Source organism: Zootoca vivipara, chromosome 1 (genome assembly GCF_963506605.1).
Source record: "Zootoca vivipara chromosome 1, rZooViv1.1, whole genome shotgun sequence".
NCBI classification, from domain to species: Eukaryota; Metazoa; Chordata; class Lepidosauria; order Squamata; family Lacertidae; genus Zootoca; species Zootoca vivipara.
The window spans coordinates 91,321,831-91,342,576 of NC_083276.1; the positions used below are offsets into that span (position 1 = coordinate 91,321,831).

Here is a 20,746-nt window from a genome sequence, read left to right on the forward strand (position 1 = left end):
AGCTGCTGCTTCAAAGTTAGGAGTCTGTGCAGGTGTATGTGTATGTGTGCAGATTTTGCTCAGTGATGTACTCGGCTCCCTGAATTAATTGATGAGGGAGGGAAGCCTTACTTTGGTTGGTTGATCATGCCAACTGATTAGATGAAAGTTTGCAGCTGTAAATACATGGTGATTCCCTCAGTGCCAGTGGACACTCTTCCCTTTCCCACCTCATATGGTTTTTCAAAGTTCAGGATTATCATTACTCTTTCCCTCCTTTCTTTACAACATATACCTGTTTTTTATAAGAGGCTTAACCCCAAGAGCTCTTTTCTTTCCATTTATATACAAAACTAAGCAGAGAGTTCGCTTTTCAGGTGGCAGTAGCAACTGAGGCTGACAGTTCTCAGCTGAAATCAGTGTCAATATCTCCTTTAAATCAGGATCCTTTGCAGTACTCGGATCTGCCCTGAAGTTGTTCATTTTTGTCTTGGAAGCCATTTTGCCACTGGTGTTTTACTGCAAGAGCGTTTCAGGTTCCCAAATTGACGAACAAGGAATTCATTAAGTTGGATTTTCAGCACAAAGCGGTAACTTGTCTTGCAAGTTTTATCATGGAAGTGTCGTCTTCATTCATGATTAATCAAGAATACCTTTTTTGCCTTCGCATTTTGTAAGTGCATTTAAATTTAATTGAGCAATCTGTCAATGAAAAGTCAGATGACCAAGTTAACACTTTCAGTTGAATGACAGGGCCTATCATGTATTCTTTATGTAAGAATTCGGAAAAGAATAGGTTTCCGTTTCTTTGGAAATCTGGACTGGGCCTCTATAGTAGTCAGTATCACAGGCTGCATAATTTTAGTGGCAGTGCTTGTCACCCATTTCCTTGCCTCTGGTGTTAAACAAATGCATTGAGTCCTGTAGTTTTTGGAATTACTATCATTACTGTGATGATGAAGACTTGAACAGTCATAAGCAATGGTGCTAATAATACAGTGTCAAGATAGATATTTCAAAACAACTGTAATTTTTTTGCCCCATAACACGCACCTGACCATAAGACGCACCTAGTTTTCAGAGGAGGAAAACAAGAAAAAAAAAATATTCTGAATCACAGCCTCCTCAGGAGGAGAGCGATCCCTGCAGAGGCTTGGGAGGGAAGCTGCGCACCCACCACCCATATGGTTGACGGGGCACAGCTTCCATCCTAAGCCTCTGCAGGGATCGCTCTCCTCCCGCGGTGACTTGGGAGGTTTTCCTTCTCCCCACATTTTTCTCCCCCTCCCCAAGCAGCACAGGCCCCTTTTCCAGCCTCCTCCTCTCCGTCCCTTTCTCCCAAACTCCTCAGGCGATGCCTGCAAATTTCTCCCCATCGCTGCCTCTCCTTTGCCTTCTACCATGACTCTCCACTCACGGCAACCTACCTTCTCTCCCTTCGCCTCACTTCTCGGTCGGTCCCCCTTTTCTCCGTCCTCTTCCTCCCCTCTCTCGGCAGCTGCCTCTTCTCACCATCTTCCGGCCAACATCCCTGGAGCCATCAGGGGAAAGGGGAGGCCGTCGGCAAAGCCTCTCTCAAAGAGAGCAGCCCGGGAGTGTGAGGCAACGGCGCACAACCTGCCCGCTGCTCACAAACCTTCCCGGGGCTTCAGGGGAAAGGGGAGGCCACCGGCAACCCGGGAGGGCCGGGCAACGGTGTGCACCGCACTAGGGTGATTTGGCTCCAGGGACCACACATCCGGTCCATAAGACGCACAGACATTTCCCCTTACTTTTTAGGAGGAAAAAAGTGTGTCTTGTGGAGTGAAAAATACAGTAACTATAAAATGTGTTTACTGTGACTGATATTTGTAGCATATTTTTGTTGAATTAGAAGGACTTTCTGTTGACGTACCAGTTTAATCCATTTTTCAGAGATGAGAAGCATGGTGTAGATAAGTGCAAATTGCTAATGTTCAACAAGCTCTATCTGCTATTATAATCAGTGCAGCAAAATAGAAACATCTTGCTTGAAATGCACCAGCAACACAAAGAAAATATTGCAGTGCTGTTCTTAAAGCTGTTCTTAGTTTTATGTCCTTGTGTGTTTTCTCCAATTTCATGACTTCTACCTGTTGGGGAGACTTCAGGCTGAAATGATTGAACTAGACTATATTGGCAAGTTTGATTCTATTAATTTAGCACTTAATTAAGAGCAGGTATTTCTCTCCCAATGTGTTAAATTAACAAGCAGCCCTAGGAAGATTGTATTAGCAGTAATTATCGCTACTGGGTACAGTCATCAGTATTTTATATACCTTTTAACTAGGTTTAGAAATAACACAAAAGGTCCCCCTTGTGTTATGGTCTTCAACCCCTGTTATGCTGTCTGCCAACTAAAGATATGGCTTCATAGATCTTACAAATTCCTGAGGCACCACAATGAATGGTTAACATTTAAGGTGCCACAAGGCTCCTGATTTGATTGAGAAGCCTGCAAGCCAAGACTCTTCATAAATGAGAGCACTGCAAAAGCTTTTGCCACAATAAATGTGTTTGGGGGTTTTATTCGTGGAAGTCTCATCTTGGTTGTAACATATTAGTTCAGTGTCTAACCACTGTGGTTGCATCACTGGTGCGTGTTGAAGTACAGGCAACCGAACAATCATTGCTGCGTGCACTGCATCTGCTTCTCTTGTCTGGCACAGCCCTTGACACGTTATATTTTGTCTTTCTATAATATCCTCCCACTGCTTCTTGGCCTGCAGATCCCCTCCTTTCAGGACTATAATCTGTTCTTTGAGACTTGAATAAAGCTATGCACACATACATCTTTGACTCCCAAGAACTGCTGGAGGGCTCTTACAGTGCAATCCTATACATGTCTACTTGGAAGTACCTCTAGATATCTAGATAAATGTTATAGATTTGTAGCTTTAATTTTTGCCCTATGGACCTGGAACTTTTGTTGCTGCCAGGCTATTCTGCTCCTGGATAGAAACATGGACCAGCTACATAGCAGCCTGTTCACTCTGGAGCAACAGAAGCACAAGTACACAAGCTCCAACCGCATTGGCCACGTAGGGTGTGTGTGTGTGCGTGTGTGTTATTTAGACAAACCATGCAGGACATTGCTTGAAATCTCACATTCTTTTAATTGGGTACTACTTTTCATGGTGTGTAACCTGGAAGTGGAACTCTGCGCTTCCAGGATACATTTGTGCCCCTTTATCAGACTCTACCAACTACTTCTATGCTCTTCAGTGCTGGATTTTGAAAAATAGCCAGGTATAGAAATACATTTTAGTTAGGCAGGCAGAGGATTGGATGTAGTTGTGGCTGTAACCTTCCCAAAAGTCAGCATAGGCTTGTGGCACTGCCCACTGCATGATAACACTCCATTATGAATCTTCCTCAAGATGGCAACCAGTTGGCTTTTGTGGCTAACTTGGCTGCTCATTACTCTTCCTGTTAAATATTGGTAATTCTCATCAACCTGGAAGGGGAGTTATATGGGTTAATTAGTTAATATTGGTGCTGGATTTGAAGACTTTGCTTCCTGTATATGTGCTAAGTATTATTAGGGGTAATTTGTTCCCATCACTGACTCCCATTAGTGTGTTAATATGCTCATCGAGTAGCTCTAGGCTTCCATGGAAACTAATTTCTAACATAATAATGTGGCAGACGCGCTCTCTTTTTCCCCTCTGACTGTCCCTAATTGTTAAAATTATACAAATATATTCTTTTTACAAATGGTATCTGGAACAAATATTAACCAGAGTGTTAATGAAATAATATTGTGTTGAGTTTGATGTGGAATTGAATTCCACATACTGTACATAGAGAGAAGGAAAATTTAGTCAGCGCAGGTAATTGACCATATTACAATAATTTGTAAATTAGTAAATAGTTGTGCTGGCTTTCCTTCACAAAGCATTTTAAAATTGGCAATGCGGCACAATTAATTGGCTACCCAGAGCCTTGAAAGAACTTGTAGCGACAGATACTATGGTTAGACACATTTCCTAAAAAACAAACAAAACCCCCCCCCCAAAAACCCCTTTCAGCATTTAACTACTGTGTATTCATGGGTAAGCTCCATTCAGTGACTCAGTGGCCCTGTAGTTACATTATCCTTATGCTACAAATGGGTGACTACTGGAAATGCCACTTTAAATAGAATATCTTTGCTGTTTGTCCTCCACATTGCACACATAATTTATTTAATACACTCATTTGCTGCCTTTCAATACGTAATTCTTCCTATGGTGGGTTACAGTCTGACAGTCAAAATAGAACTGGAAAATACAGTAAAACATTTAAAACAGTATAATCATTTCAATATAGTATAATTAATCAACATTGTTAAAATCAGCAAGCCCCAAAATAATCCAGCATAATATAGCAAGTACCGCCACCAGAACCCAACCCACAATATTGGCCTACATCTGAGGCCAAATTACTAGGCCAGAATATGGAGGTGAGTTTTTAAGGCCTGCTTAAAATTATCCTGGAATGGGGCCTGTCTAATATGAACTGGAATTTACAAATTCTATAAATTAGCGAACTCCTTAAGAACCTTCCTGTTTTCATATTTATATGTAAAAGTAATAAGAAGTAATACAGCCAGTAATGCACCTTTGTGTTTTTCCTTCTAGCTCTGCATGTAACTTTTATGTGAGTTTTTCAATTACAGCTACAGTGGTACCTCGACTTACGAACAACTCAACAACCGAATTTTTCGAATTACGAATGGGGGTAATGGTCGCGCGCTTACGAATGTCTCGACATCCGGAAAAAAAACACGGCAGTTTTAGATAGGGATTTTAAACTTACGAATTTTTCGATAGGGTTACTTCGACTTACAAATTTTTCTGTTTTCAATGCATTCCTATGGGAAATCACGTTTCCAATGGCGTTTTTCGACTTACGAATTTTTCGACTTACGAAGGTGCCTTCGGAACGGATTAAATTAGTAAGTCGAGGCACCACTGTATTTAGTACCGGTACTGTATCAGGACAAAGTAGACCCTTTTGGGTCATTCCAGAAGTTAGCAACCAACGGTTGTTTGTATTGCAACCAAAAGGTATCCTATCAGATTTTTATTTAGCAGTTCTGCATCCTAACCCATAAACAAGCTTATCAGAGCTACTTCTAGGGCCCTTTTTGGTTGATTGGTTAGTAATTTTAGCTATTTTTCCAATAGTCAAAATGTGGACCTGGGTGCAGGTCCACCACATACATTTTAGAATAGGCATGGCCAAACGTGGCCCTCCAGCTGCTTTGGAACTACAATTCCCCTCATCCCTGACCACTGGTCCTGTTAGAAATGATGGGAGTTGTAGTCCCAAAATAGCTGGAGAGCCAAGTTTGGCCATGCCTGTTTTAGAAGAACCTTTGTCCCCACACCTCTGCCAGCAAAGCATCAGAAAAAAATTGTATAATAGCCTGAGAAGGGTAAGGTACCCTTCTCACATAATTTGCAGCATCAGTTATTTGCTAGCATTCATGGTGCTCTCTTTGTCTCTTTTTGTCTCTCTCTCTCTCTCTCTCTCTCTCTCTCTCTCTCTCCGTGTGTGTAAAGTAAATTGTACTTCATTTGTGTTACTCTACAGTGCAGTAAACAGCTCTTAGACTTACTGCTTCTGTACACCATCAACCAAATAGTTTGATTCTACTCAACTGGTCACTAGAAACTGGCTTCATTCAAATATTGTGCCAAAACATAGTTTATGCTAACCATAGCTAAGAATCCACACTGTCATTTGACCTCCAAAATACAGGAAAGGCAAGCCGTGGTTAGAGCTACTTTTGTAGTTTTGTTTTCCAGTTGCTCAGCACATGACTTCATAACTTCACTTCTGTCTCCATGGAGCAGCTGCCGTTTGGTTCAGAGCAATGACTACCACTGGTTTGTTAATGGTTTGTCAGTATAAACAAAAAAGCAAGCCGCAGTCAGCTCACTTGTGGTTTGCAAACCAGTTTCAAACTGTGGTTTGGTATCTTTGTTTGCCAGTTTCTCACAAGTCACGGTTCAGTCATTAAAAATAAAACCATGGTTTGGTGTAACATCTGAATAAAGTGATTGTTGTTATGCTGTGTAGTGTCATCCTCTTGTTGCCCAGCTTGCTACCACTGGGCGACCCTATCAAATGTCTTTTCTTTTTCTGTCAGGGTCTACAATCTTATTCTGGCAGCAGGAGACGGGGATTAGCCTCTTTAGAACATAGATGCCATATGCTTCTCTGTTACTTTTAACTTGTACTATGTAGTCATGAAATTTCAGGACAGTATCTAATGTTCCTGTTTTACTAGCGGAAGAGACTTGCAGAACATAACTCTTTCCTCCTCAACCTTGTAGTAGTCCTCTGTACACCCTCTAGAAAGTTGGGCGACTCTTGGGAGCAGATTTTGGGAACATGTTGGTGGAGGAGAGGAACCTTGTTGCATGAGTGGAGTTGCAGAGCATTGGATGCAACCATCCAAGGGGTTCTTTTCATAACCCTGACAGAATGGTAAGGATAGAGCTACAAGAGACCCCAAGGGCAGTTGCTTAGCAACCATTCCATGACCCCTGGGAAAACTTAGAAATGACTGAGAAGCATATGGTATGTATGCTCTCTGGATAGCTTTTTCTTTTGCTAATGTTTCTAAGACCAGAATGAGATAAGTAGCCTTTGTCAGGAACATGGAGGCTTTTCACAAGATATTTGTATCTTTAATTGTTGGCAGACCATGCAAGGGTGCCTCACAGAAAACAAGAAGCCAATAACTTAACTGGTTCGTTTAGTATAATGGCAACCAGTATAATGAGCAGGGTAAATGACTCCTAATTTATTGTTCTTTACCAACCTAAAACTTCTTTTTCATCAAATGTTGACCCATAATATTTTCTGTAGCAGTCCAAGTTTTGGCTATCCCAAATACCCAACCTTGGTTGACTTTAGACAAATATGCAATGCATTTTTGTTCCAACAGGATTTTCCAATCAGTTTTAGCGCTGCAAATTTTGGCTCCATGTTTGCACGAGATTGTTTCCATTTTAGAATTGACTATTTTTAATTGTAATTTTGTATTGTGTGCTTTAATAATGAGGTGAACTGCCTTGAGATGAGACCCAATAAAGGAATGGACTTTTTTAGGGAGGGCTTTTTTCAGTACTAAGAGATTTTGACTAACACAGAGTTCTACAGTGAAACTTAGCAAAAACTGAGTTATATCAAAGCTAGATATCATCTTTACAAGATAAAAAGCTGAGATTCTTATTTGAAGTGTGCTGTTTGATGTAACATACCTGGTAGACATGGAGTCTCAAAATGTACATGCCTTTTGATCACAATAGACAACACAGAATCTGGACGTCTCGGTTAAAGAGAATCCTGAGAATCTCCACCTTCCTATAAAAAGCTGGTAGCTAAGTTGGCCTTCATGGTGTGTTTCAGAACTTTCCATGGTTAGGAGCAGGACCTCTGCATGCTTTGAGTTTTTTCGTTTGTTCTCAGTCTCTTTCATTTCACCCACATTCATGTTTTATCATTAGTGTTCAATAAATACTTGTCAACTCTCTACATTAGTGATGTCTCTGTGGTCCTACAGTTGCTGTTGGACTGCAGTTGCCACCAGCCCCAGCTAGTATGGTCAATGGTAGGGGATGATGGGAGTCATCTAACCTTTAAGTGGGTGCCCTCAGGAGCTACAGTTCCACTCCCTGGAGGGAGTGGCAAAACATTCACTAGTGAGGTCATAGTAGTACTATGGATTAGGGTTTTGGACTGAGGAGTTTCATTCAGCTATGAGACACACTGAGTGAAACTGGGCCAGTGAGTGGAACACCTTCCCATCAGATGTCGAAGAGATAAGCAGTTATACAACTTTCCGAAGACATCTGAAGGCAGTCCTGTATCGGAAAGTTTTTAATGTTTGATGTTTTACTGTGTTTTTTATATTCCATTGGAAGCTGCTCAGAGTGTCTGGGTCAACCCAGTCAGATGTGCAGGGTGTAAGTAGCAAAATATTATTATTAGCCAAGCAGTTATCCAAACTATAATGTGTAGGTCTGTAAATTGTACTTGGCTATTCTCCTCTTGTGTGAGGCTTGCCTCTCAGTTTTTGGTTCAGCACTGAACATAGCTTGCTGTGATGTCCAAATAAGCCAAGTGTGGTTAATGCTTGTAAACCTAAAATCAGAAACCCACTTCAAACTGTGGTGGAAAACTGAGAGAGAAGCAATGAATGTGAAGGCAGTGTGAATATATGGCTCATTTTCAATCCTCTAAACCAGGCATATCCAACTTACATGAGACTGCAATCTACTCCCACTATAAATTGACCAAAATTGTTGAGCTTTTTTGCGTGGGAGGCTTCACCAAAGTTGTCAAGCTTTTCTTTTCTTTTTAAACTTTTTTCCGGGTAGATCAACCAGGAACACGTGATCGCCTGGAGATGCCCAGCAATTGACCAGTAGATTGTGATAGACCGGTTGGACATGCCTGCTCTAAACCGTGGTTTGGAGGGTTGCCTGAATAGACCGTAGAAAAAGTTTCTACCTAGCAGTGAGGATAACACATGGTCACCCTGAAGTCAGAAGAATGGTGCAATAAAGCTGTCTAAAACACAATAATTTTTGGCTTAATCAGGAGATTTTAGAATAAAATGATAGATCCCCATATTTAGAAGTTTCATCCTTTCAATGTATGCATCTCCTAGGGCGGGGGTCATGGCGCTTCTCCCATTTCTCCATGGGTGATTTTGTCTGGAGAATTCTTAGACAGTGTTAGCTATTAATCATGAACAAAAACTGGGGCTTGTTCTACTAATCGCTTTATGTCTCGGGAGACATTTCTTACTGATGGTTGAGTGATCAAGGTGATTGCAGCTCAGAATGTAAATAGCAATGGAAGGGAGCTTTTGTGATGGGAAAGGAAGCAATTATTGCACAAGGTCAGGAGTAGTTTGCATGATAAGCAAAAGGGCAGAAAAGCATGCCATCAAATCCTAGTGTGTTTTCTGTCCTTCTCTATCTTGATTTGGGGAGACACTGCTTTAGGTAAGCCTACAATGGCAGAGCTGTAGGTAGTTATTTGTGTGAAGATTTAAATTAAACATGCTTGGTTTGGGGATACTTCTGTTGCTCACTTTTGAGAATCTGTCTTAGACTGTGGTGCTTTGTTGCATGTGACATCCATTGAAGCATGTACAAAAATGTACAGGTGGGGTTCTGTTATGTCACCCAGTGTGAGATGCAATTTGAAGTTGATTGATCAAAGGAATGGGGTGCTACTATGCTTATGTCTTTTGAGTGCCTTTTTGCTGGTGGTTTATGGGGCTTTCTCAATGGCCTATACTGTAAGTGGCTTATGCCATTTTGTACATTCTCCCTCCTCTTTTGTTCTCCTTGTCTGTGGTCGCTACCTTCAGCACTTCCATCAAAATGAGTTAGCAGTTGGTGGTGGCACTATTTTGCTCTGCACAGTCTTCTCAAGGAAACATTATTGCCTCCCTCTCTCTATTCAGCCTATTCTGTTTGTTATTCAGGGAAGTGACATTGAATAGGTAAGCCACAGATACAGTCATACCTTGGTTTAAGTATGCCTCGGTTTGAGTATTTTCAGTTTAAGTACTCCCCGGACCTGTCTGGAACGGATTAATCCACTTTCCATTACTTTCAATGGGAAAGTTCGCTTCAGGTTAGGTACGCTTCAGTTTAAGTACTCCACAGACCGTCTGGAATGGATTAATCCACTTTCCATTACTTTCAATGGGAAAGTTCGCTTCAGGTTAAGTGTGCTTCAGGTTAAGTACAGACTTCCGGAAGTTTAAGTACTCCCCGGACCTGTCTGGAACGGATTAATCCACTTTCCATTACTTTCAATGGGAAAGTTCGCTTCAGGTTAAGTGTGCTTCAGGTTAAGTACAGACTTCCGGAACCAATTGTGTTTGTAAACGGAGCTACCACTGTAACTGCATCTGTTCCCAAGTATGCTACTTCTCTCCAGAAGCAACTTGCATCTCACAGTATTCTAATCTAAAATGAGTGTATCTGATGTATTAACCTTAGAACTTATATGACCAAGGCAAATAACTTTGACTGAAAATATGATTTAGGTGCTCCGGTCATTCAGGTATTTTAAAATGTATACTAGCTTTTTTTTTAACATATTAACATAATGATTTAGATTGTCCCAAATCTGTGCTTTGAGCTTTAAAATGGTGCCAAGATTGCCTTGGCATGGAGAATTTTTGGTTTGCCAACAATTGCATTTTAAAAGTGTGGGTACTGAATAGAAAAAAGAAAAACTTGTGTGGGAGGAAGGAAAAAAACAAGTCAACTTGCAAATACTACTTTATCGAGAATGAGTGGGATGTGGAGGGTAAACCCTTCTCTTCTGACAGTGTTCAAGGAGCTGCATGTTAATTGAGTTTATGTGAAACTGAAGGGAGGGGCTGTAGCTCAAAGGTGGAACACAGGCTTCATGTGCAGAAGTGTCTCTAGCCTAGCCCACTCCTTGGCACCAGGTAGCAGGTGATCTCTGACTAAGATCCTGGGTAGTCATTCCAGTCAAGAGCATGGAATGCTGGTAGCTGAGAACCCAAAACAAGATTTGAACTTGCAGATACGCAGCAAGTTGGTTTACTACACGGATGAGAGAGACTTTATTATTGAGCTTACTCTGTGGCATTGATGGTAAAGCAGAAGCAATACTTAGCTGTCAAAATGGGGTTGTCTTGTACCCCCAGTAGTGTTTCCAGGGCAGTGTCTCTCACTGCTGCAGAAATGTTACATCTGCATACAGAGTTAAGCTTTCACATTTTATTACTGTAAAGTACTGGTGTCTAGAGGGCCTGAAGGAAAACTCTTCTGCTTCAGGAAAGCTTGCTACATCTTAAAATGTGTGTCAGTCTGCAGGGCCAACAAGGTTACAAACATCTTGCACTTCATGTGCTTAGTGTGGCTCACCAGAGAATTCTGTTCTAGTAGCATAATTGCTTTCTGTCTCTGTGTATAGTTTACAATCTATGGGTCAGGAGCTTGACTTAGCATGCAAAACCCCATCAGGGCCCAAGTTGGGTCAAGCTGATTTTTACACACATTATCAGTGAAGCGGATGAGACAAAATCACTAGCTGAGAGTGAGCTGTACAGGGAATCTGAGGGCTGTGGGTCATTTGGAACACCTGGTCTGTTCCTAGCTGGAAAACCGCAAGGCAATAGGTTCAAGATCAGGCATAGGCAACCTTGGCTCTCCAGATGTTTTGGAACTACAACTCCCATGATCCCTAGCTAACAGGGCCAGTGGTCAGGGATCATGGGAGTTGTAGTTCCAAAACATCTGGGGAGTCAAGGTTGCCTATGCCTGCTCAAGATGGTTGCAGCAATAGGGAGCAGAATGTTTCTGTGCTATGATTTGTAACTGGCTACTTATTTCCCACTTTGTTGACACGTGACCATAGCCTGCTCATGTTAAGCAGTGTATTGTGTAATTGGGGAACCAAGAAAAATGTCGTGGCAATACCTTCTTGTGATCAGAGCAACTCCAAAAACACATACATCTCTAAGTAATGGAGGGTGCCACCCTTTGGTTTTGTTATAAGCAAAAATCTGCTCTTATTCCCTTATGGGGTACACAAGAGCCTTATTGGGTTCTTCATCGGTCAGAGAATGTAACAGAGGCCAACCAGAGAATTTTGAGAAGCAAAGCCTTTATTTTTGCTGTTGCAGCAGGGTCCTTCCCCTCACGCAGGAGAACAAGGAAGGAACCCAGAACAAAAGAGAATCTCCACTTTTATCAGTTTTCCCATCACTAAGAAACACCCCCAATACATAATTCCTACATCACAGCTATGTAATCAATACCTCACAAAAAGGAGGGTTCAAGGTAGAAATCTGAGCACTTTTGACACCTCTCCTAGTCCTCCTCTCACCCCTCCCAGGTGTGAATTCCTAAACACAAAGATAAATTAACATTTTCATAAGAGTTGATCACTGTCTTTTGTTCAGAGGAGTCTTCCATTGTGAATGAGATGGCTAGCAGTCTGGCATCATTGATGAGGAATTATGGCTCCCAAGTTGCTAGTCATGTGGAAATGTGTGCATATGCTGATCCTTAAGCCTTCCTTAAGGCAGGGTTGCGTCCAAGCGGGAGGGGTGAGGGTCTCTGGAGTGGAGTGGAGGATTCTGGGTAGTTGCAGCTGTCAAATTCGGTCACCCCTCTCTGTTCATTAATAATGGTGTCCTGCTTCCCACCCCATATAATTTTCTATAACAGTTTCTAGCTCTGACTTTTTGCAGAGTTCAGCATTTAGCTGAATGCCCAGTATGATCTGAAAGAAGGAGAAAACAAAGTGGCTGTGACAGAGTGATTTGCCCAAGACCATCCAATTAGCTAAATGACTAGATAGTGATGTGAGTTCAAGGCCTTGTAGCTTAAGCCCAACAATGCTACAACCCTGCATATGGTGGAAAGTTACAGTCACCAGCTTGGTGTGGGTAACCAGCTGGGCAGGCTAGCATTTTACAGTGAGTGAAACAGCTCTCTGAGTCTCACAGTTACTGTGTGAAACCTCCAGAACAGGTTGTGAATGGTTGAAAATCAAGTTAAATTATTTACAATAGTCATGTCATAAGGTGGGCTTTTCAGGTGCTTGTAAAAGGGAGCTGAATTTTGTGTAGACACTGCTGCCCTGGTCAAGTGTAAGCCAGTTTTGCAGCTTTATAAAACTTGAAAAATGCACCCTTACACAAGCCCTGCATCTTTTTAACCAACATCAAATAATTCTCATGTTTATCTGGAATGCAGGCAAGTGGTCTCTCAATGCCTACATGAGCAACAATTCTACAATTTACAGAGATTGCTGGAAAATTTAAAGGAAGAACTCGAGGGACTATCTCACTAATAAATATTGCCCTGAAGGCTAAATGGAAAATCTAAAAAAAACTGATAATTATTCAGCTCTGAAGATCAGGGAAAGAAGAAGAGGAGAGAGAGAAAAACACTTTAGATAAAAGTGGTAGTCTTGTAATTTCTTGCACATTGGTTTCAACACCCCAGAGTCATTCAATCTGAATATAGTACATGAATCCCAGAGCTTATGTTCCCTCAGGCCTTTACAAAGTGAATAATTTGTAACTGCAGAATCTGATTATAAGTTCCACGTTGGGTATAAATGAGTTTTGATTCTTGAGTTTAGGGATACTGTAGTAAGTATGGCTGGCACATAGTTTAAAGTGCTTTGAAGTCCCTTCTTATTTTGCCATGTCAGTCCTGATATTGTGTAAAACCAAGGTTTGTGCCACCCAGAATCACACCATAGTTTGAGCTTTCCTATGTACAGCAGGCACACCCTGGTTGTGTGTTCCTCTCACAACTGCTCATCAATCTACTTCATCTCTTGTCTCCATGGGGCAGCAGTTTCTTAAGGTGGTGTAATAATCTTAACTGTGGTCTATCAATGGCTTGTGATTTTTAACACAACGGTGAACCATGGTTAGCGTAATCTGCATTTTGCAAACCAGCTTCAAACCATGGTTTGATACCCATTGTGAACTAAGGTGTTTGAGCACTCTGGTTTGGATGAAAAAACAAACTGTTATTTGTATGATATTTGAATGCAGCTATGTGTAGCTGCCCCACTGATTGTGGGGCAATGCATCCAAAATGAGCCTGATTGCTACTTTGGATTGGCAAGGAGCCTGATGGCTACTTTTGGATCAGCAAGGATCCAAAAGAAATATGATTGTATGCACTTCCGCAAGCCTTCTGTTACCATTGGAGAAGGAAACGGCGTGGAACTTATCCAAGCAAACAGAACAAGGTAGTGCCAGCGACACTTCTGGCTTGCATTCTGATTCAACAGTAAAATAGCTAAATTGTGTTAGATGTGAACAATTTCATACACAAAATGTTGCTGAGTTCCTTCACAGGGGCATTGCAGAAGTGGGCTGAGTGACTAAGACTGCAGAGTCAGAAAATGTTTCATCGCTCAGCGCAGCTCTCAGCAACAGTGCATATGCACATGATGACAGGAGGAAAGCCATTACTGCCACTGCAGTCCTTTTAGCAACTTGTTCACTTTTATCTCCTGTAAACCTACAAGAATAATTGATGCCCACTTCAGCTGGAACCCACATCAGATCATTTCTGGCTTGATGTGATCCTGTTTATCTAATAAATGTTAACAACTGTAATAATGCTTTTAAAACCACTGTTCTACAGTAATTCAGAAACTGGATTCCAAAGCTGCAATTAGGTCGATGTCTTCAACAGAATTACCGTAATTTTTTATTTTACAGGTTGTGTGAATGTGTGTTGCACATGTTGAATGGCAAGCTTTAGTAGTTGTGTCCGATTCATATTGCTTGTTAGGAGCTTCACAGGAGAAACAGGCAGATTTCCTTTCCAGAAATGTGTGTCAACTTTCCTGACCTCGCACCATGTGTGCATCCGTTTCTGTGACCTTGGGTGTAAAACAAATGAATAGAGGGGTTTTTTTATTGCCTAGATGGGCTTGTAGCACCTTCTGTGAAGTCTTTTTTGCAAACAATGTAGTGTGAATATATCCCTTGAGTCGTATCCCAACATTCATAAAGTGTGTTCCTTTGGTAGTATACTAGTCTTGATGTATTTGGCCAGAGGTTTTTCCTTTTTCCTCTTTCCTCTTTCTATCTGGGTCTTTTAAAATGACAAAAAACAATATACTCATTATTCAGTTTAACGGTAAAATTGTATCTAACTTACTTGAAATTCCTGGATTTAATGTTATATGAATTTGCAGGGTTTTTTAATGAAAGTAAATGGCTGTGAAAAGTACCGTATTTTTCCGTGTATAAGACTATATTTTTTCCTAATTTTTTGAAGTTCAAAAAAAGGGGTCGTCTTATACACAGATAATGCATAGTGCATTTTCTTAATTTGGGGTTAAAAATAGGGGTCGTTTTATACACGGGGGTGTTTATACACGGAGAAATACGGTATATATTCCAGCCATAGGGTTAACAGTTCCAGATGCCAATCCTAGCAGTTGATCTGTATTGTAATGACTAGTAAAAGGTAAAGGGACCCCTGACCATTAGGTCCAGTCTTGACCGACTCTGGGGTTGCGCGCTCATCTCGCATTATTGGCCAAGGGAGCCGGCGTATAGCTTCCAGGTCATGTGGCCAGCATGACAAAGCCACTTCTGGTTAACCAGAGCAGCACACGGAAACGCCGTTTACCTTCCCGCTGTAGCGGTTCCTATTTATCTACTTGCATTTTGACGTGCTTTCGAACTGCTAGGTTGGCAGGAGCTGGGACCAAGCAACGGGAGCTCACCCCGTCACAGGGATTCGAACCGCCGACCTTCTGATCAGCAAGCCCTAGGCTCAGTGATTTAACCACAGCGCCACCTGGGTCCCTCATTTGTAATGACTATAAGTGATCAAAAACAGAGTGTATGGAGTAAATTGCCCTGCTTGGCCAATACCAGTGGTCAGAGAGCTTTTGGTGGAACTAGGCTTACTTGTTATGTAAGCTGACAGTGAACTAGATTCTTACCTTCATACTTTTTCATGGAGAAAAGCTATATATGGAGACACAAACGTTCCTACCTGGAACAGTTTGTGAGATGGGGTCTATATTGATATTTGGATGCCAGGCACCATGTTAAATCAAGATGGCAAACTGAAATGTGATTTTGTCATGACTCTGCTTGTTTTATTGGCATCCCCGAACTTAGCACAAGGATTCCCAAGGTGGGAGCTGTGGTCTTTGTCAACATTGAGATTCTAGGCACCATTTTCAGTCAGGATGGAAGACTAAAACATGACTTTGGCATGACTTAACCTGATTCTTACCGTGGTACTCTCAGATTACACTGTCCATTTATAGAAAATGATATCTTTTAGCTTCTAAAAAATCATGGGTGGTGCTGGTCACTCCTCACCAGCATGCTATATATTTTGGAAAGTGGTTTTGTCTGTCTACTTTTTTTTTTGGGGGGGGGGTTCTCTGTATGTTTGGATGCCTCTCAAGATATTGTCACCAAACCTGGCACATGGGTCCCTGAGGTAGAGATGGCATTCCTCATTGTCATTTAGGTGAAGGTTACCATTTTGAATCAAGATGGCAGACTAAAATATGATTTTGGTGACTGCCATTTTTTTGGCATAGTCTTGGCCATCTCTCAAGATAGTTTTGCTGAACTTGGCATGAGGGTTCCTGAGTTGTGGGTGGGTGGGTGGTCCTAAGCTGATGTTTCGGTGCCAGGTGCCATTTTGAATCAAGATGGTGCACTTGAAATTTGACTTTGGTGTGATGTCAGTGGTTTTTTTGGCACAGATTTGGCCACCTCTTAAGATACCATTGCCACACACGGGGTTCCTGTGGTTGTGGTAGCAGCCTTCATCAATGTCTGGATACCAGGTTCCACTTCGAATGAAGATGCCATTTTGAATTGCCCAGTATTTTCAGTGAGTGGCCCAAGCTCACAAAACACAATATATTTTGGTTTCTAAAAAAATAATAATATCCTGGGCAGCACCAGGCACTCCCTACTAACTGACATTAAAAAAACTAAAGAATGAGGGGTGGGAAGGGGAGAAGAGGAGTATTAGAGCATTTGGGCTCATGAAGGCCCAGAAGAAGCGTGTCCAAAAAAAGAGGCATTGGTCAAAAATAACACCCATCACCCTTGTCATACTCCAGAGTTATAAAGATGGATCCCCTTATACCTCTGGGAAAAGATTTAAGTAGATTATGCTTCCTGTTCCTGGTCCATGTAAGAGAGACGTTACAACTGCACAGGGAGTCCCAAGTGAGTTAATGACAATTCCTAGCAGCTGTTTATAGAGGAAGTCTTGCTTAGAGAAGTGTGGCCTGATGTCTGAATTAATGCACGGAGCTGCTTCTGAAAAGAGAATTGCATTATCCGACTTTTTAACTCTTATCAACTTGCAAATGTCATGTAGTCCACAGTGCTTATCTCAAGGTGACGAGTGCTTGGGATGCCCTCGATCACCTGCTGAATATCTGATGCAGAGGCCTAAGCATGAATATGCAGATTTCCATATTCCACCTGTCAGCACAGAACACTTTCAGTGAACATTTAGGTTCTGGTGGCCTCAACAGGGTAAAACATTAATCTTAATACAGAGTAAATGGCGGTGATTTATTCAGCAAGTGCCAGTGGGATACTTGGAGGCCCGCCATACAAGGGAAATGGCATGGCACCTGTGTCTATGGTTTGGAGTAGAAACTGAGGAAATTCTCTGTTGCTGCATGAATCATTTTGGGGCATAACATAAGGCATTTTGGGATATAAATTCACGTTTTATACACTTTGACAGGAATTAATATGTCATACAACAGAAGTGACACAGAAGACACAAGTGTGTGGAGGCATGTAGTGCCTCCATCACTTCTAAGATTGTGTTTCCCCCAGGGAGTGTATGATGCTGCAGCAAAACTCTAGCCTACTGCCTCATTTCCATTTTGGGGAGGAATACGGTGATTCCAAGCTACCTCTATACACATCTCTTTTAATAAGGCCACCGGATTTTGCTACAGAATCTGGTGATGGTGAGACTTGGTTAAAATCCATTTGATTGTATTAAAATCCTAATTTACACAGTGTGCTATTTACTCTCCAGAGACACATGACATACTGCAGTGTATTGGAAGCTTTGAGCAGGCAAGCACTGCATTTTAAAGTGAGTAACTCCAGCTTTTATACTCAGCAGGCAGAAAGTAATACTGGACACGCCCCTCATAGCTATAAGAAGGGAACAAGCATTAATTACAGACACGGCATGTTAATTCTCAGAACTGTTCCTGTAATCACACTTTAAAGAAATGAGTGCGCTGCAGCACATCTTTCTGGCCTCTGAAAATGCACACTTCCCCTGAGAAATCACATGAACGGCAAAGGGGGTTAGGCAGCGCAGCAGGTCTCATATATTCTGTCTGAGTGGGTTGTATGTAATGAGAAATTACTGTCACATGTAGTTAGGGACAACTTTACTCGGGATAGCAGAATGGAGAGCAGGGAGGGAGGGACGGAGAGAGAGAGAGAGGGAAGAGGGATATTGGGGAGAAAAGGGGTTGCCCTGCCCACTTTTATCCCTGGCCACTACAAACTCCGCTCCTGGTATGTGACCCCTGAGGGGTAATTCACAGGGAATGCTGCCCTCAGTTCAGCATCCCTGGTGTATTATCATCATATCAGTGCATGCAGGGGTGCAAGTTACACATTTACTGTTTGTCTTATTTGATCACCCCTTTGTGTGAGGTGTTTGAATTCAAACTTTCTTCAGTTTTTCACTCTTCATAGCTCCAAACCGGTGCAGCGGATATTAAAACACATAGTTGGGGAGGGTGAGGTTTTCACTAAGTAATAGCATTGAATGGGGAAGTGAAGAGGCAGGAGGAGAGACACAGTGTTTTAATAGACTACAGGGCTAGAATGTATGTCTCTTGTTCAAGAGTTAGACTCAATAACAGCCTGCCTACAGACAGTGGGAGGCAGACAATGCAATAATTGCAATATCCCTTATAGCCTCCAACAGCAATGTTGATTGCCATGAAAATAAAGTGGGATTTTTGAGCATTCATATTGATCACTGAAAAATCCTTCTTTGCTACTGCATACCCTTCTTCACTAACCCTTTCATTCAGAAGAAGATGAATACAGGCGATGTCTATTTTTGGTCAGTGATACCTGTTCCAGGAATGTGTAGAAGCTGCTGCCATGGATAGTGTTGTTTCTGTTGGGTTTCCTAATGGTTGATAGGAACCTGTTTTGAGTGCCCACATTAGGCCTCTTAATTGTGTCTAATGTATATTTACCATGCTGTTCTAATGGAAACCAATGCCACGGCCTTGCTGGATGGTGTGAGGGATTGTTGTACCCCCACTGTAAACCCTTTTAGTTTCTCCATGACCTCTTTGGAGTCCGTTTCCGTTGGTGTCCCAGGATTGCTTGCTGCATCAAGCAGAGGAAGGGACATAGGTCATTGGGAGAGTACATGTTTTGTATCAAGGTAGGACTGGGATTGTCCCCTGTCTGAAACCCTGGAGAGCCTTTGCCAGTCTGTGTAGACTAAACTGAGCAAGGTCAACCAGTGTTCTGCCTTGCTATGAGATAGCTTTCTAGTCATGACTCATAGTGGTTTGCAATTTGGGCATGGCTTTCTTCCCCATCATTACCCTACAGTGGGTCTTTCACTTGCTTACCTGTTTAGGGATACATTTGTCTCATAGCTGCATTTTTTAGGCTTCAGGTAGGTCTTTGTGTCTGGGAAGGCATGCATCAGGTTGTGGACTAAGAACCAGTGGGCCAGTTCACATGTGATGCTATACCAAACCATGGTTAAATAGGGACTCAGCTACATTAGTCAAAAAACAGTGTTTTGAATGTGTTATAAACATGCAACACCAGATGGTGCTGTAGAACAGAAAACTTTTCTATGTGATCTTACATAGTTCTCCCCTTTTGTTATAATGATTTAATTTCTGGCTTATTTATAGCATTTTTTTCCTGTGTGTAGATCCACCCTAGGAGTGTGCAAGAGTGCCATGGGTAGTTGGCAGGAAAAGTTACTGCCACTTTGTTCTTCCACTGGTTATAGATCCTGGGGAGGAGCTACTTGTCCGGACACTCAAGTCGGGGGCTGACGGGCCGTAGCACCCCCAAATGTTTTATTGCTACCTGTTTTGTATTCAGCCCCCTTTGGCTCTGCTGCGCCCTGTCATGCAAACAGGTTGTGTCGTAATAGTAATGTGCCTGTTTGTTTTTCTCTTTGTCTTTCCATTGCAGACCATCTTTCCAGCCTGCCTATTATCAGCAAAGATGTCCCCATTGATAGAGAAAATTAGTGATCAGAAGGACTTCAAGAAGCTCCTGAGAACACGGAACAATGTGTTGGTGCTATATTCCAAATCTTGTGAGTGCTGCCCATTAAAAAACAAGCAAAGGTTTAAGAGCAATTAATACGTTAACAAATAATGCTGAGTGGCTGTCAAGGTTGAAAGGATCACTAAAAGAGCAAGGATTTTTTTAAAAAAAGTTAAATCTTGATTTTAAACCTTATATACTGTATATCTGATAAATAGCAGACTGTTTTGCAGACTGATACAAGCATTTGCTGATCAAACTTTGGATTTTGTTTCCAGGAATGAATTCATTTCTCTCTTGCTATTTTCCTTCCCGTCCTTACACCTAACAAAATAAGTTTTTTTAATTTTATAACTTTTATAAATAAAAGGATGTATCGCTTCTGTTTTATAAGAGCAGTCGTATAAGGAGAAGCGCAGATGGAGGCAGATCTGGTGAGATTTTCGGCTTAGCATCACACAAGTCATTCCACTATTTTGCCTTGAGGCACTCTTCCTACCATTTCTTTTCCCTTTATTCTCTTAACACACATCAAGGATGTTCTCAGCAACAGTTTTATTTGCCCTGTATCATATATATAATATATAAACACTGTGTGTGAAAAAGAGCAATCTTCCTTCCCCTTTGCCTAGTTATACAAGCATCCCCACACACCAAGTTGATGTCACCAGCATTTGTGTTTATCCTTCTGTTTCCTTCTCTCTCTCTCTCTCTCTCTCTCTCTCCCTCCCTCCCTCCCCCCCCCCCGCCTTTGGTCTGTTCCGTTTGCATCTTCTTATGCTTCACCTCCGCTTGAAATACCCTTCTTAACTTCTTGTCTGCTAGCCACCCACTTGCTGTCTCTTTCAGTTACAATCAACTTCTTTTCTCTGCTTGTTTCCTCCTTCTGCCTCCATCCCTGATTCTATAGTACAGCTT

At 41.8% G+C, this 20,746-nt stretch overlaps 1 protein-coding gene across 2 annotated transcripts in view; it reads left to right on the forward strand.

Moving 5' to 3' along the window:
- The window catches only part of PDIA5 (protein disulfide isomerase family A member 5), a 169,522-nt gene that overhangs the window by 17,186 nt on the left and 131,590 nt on the right, over positions 1 to 20,746 (forward strand). For both annotated transcript variants that reach the window (XM_035129030.2, XM_060276208.1), the window contains exon 2: positions 19,751 to 19,877. In XM_035129030.2, the coding sequence (XP_034984921.2) occupies positions 19,751 to 19,877 (127 nt within the window). The remainder of the gene's footprint in view (positions 1 to 19,750; positions 19,878 to 20,746) is intronic.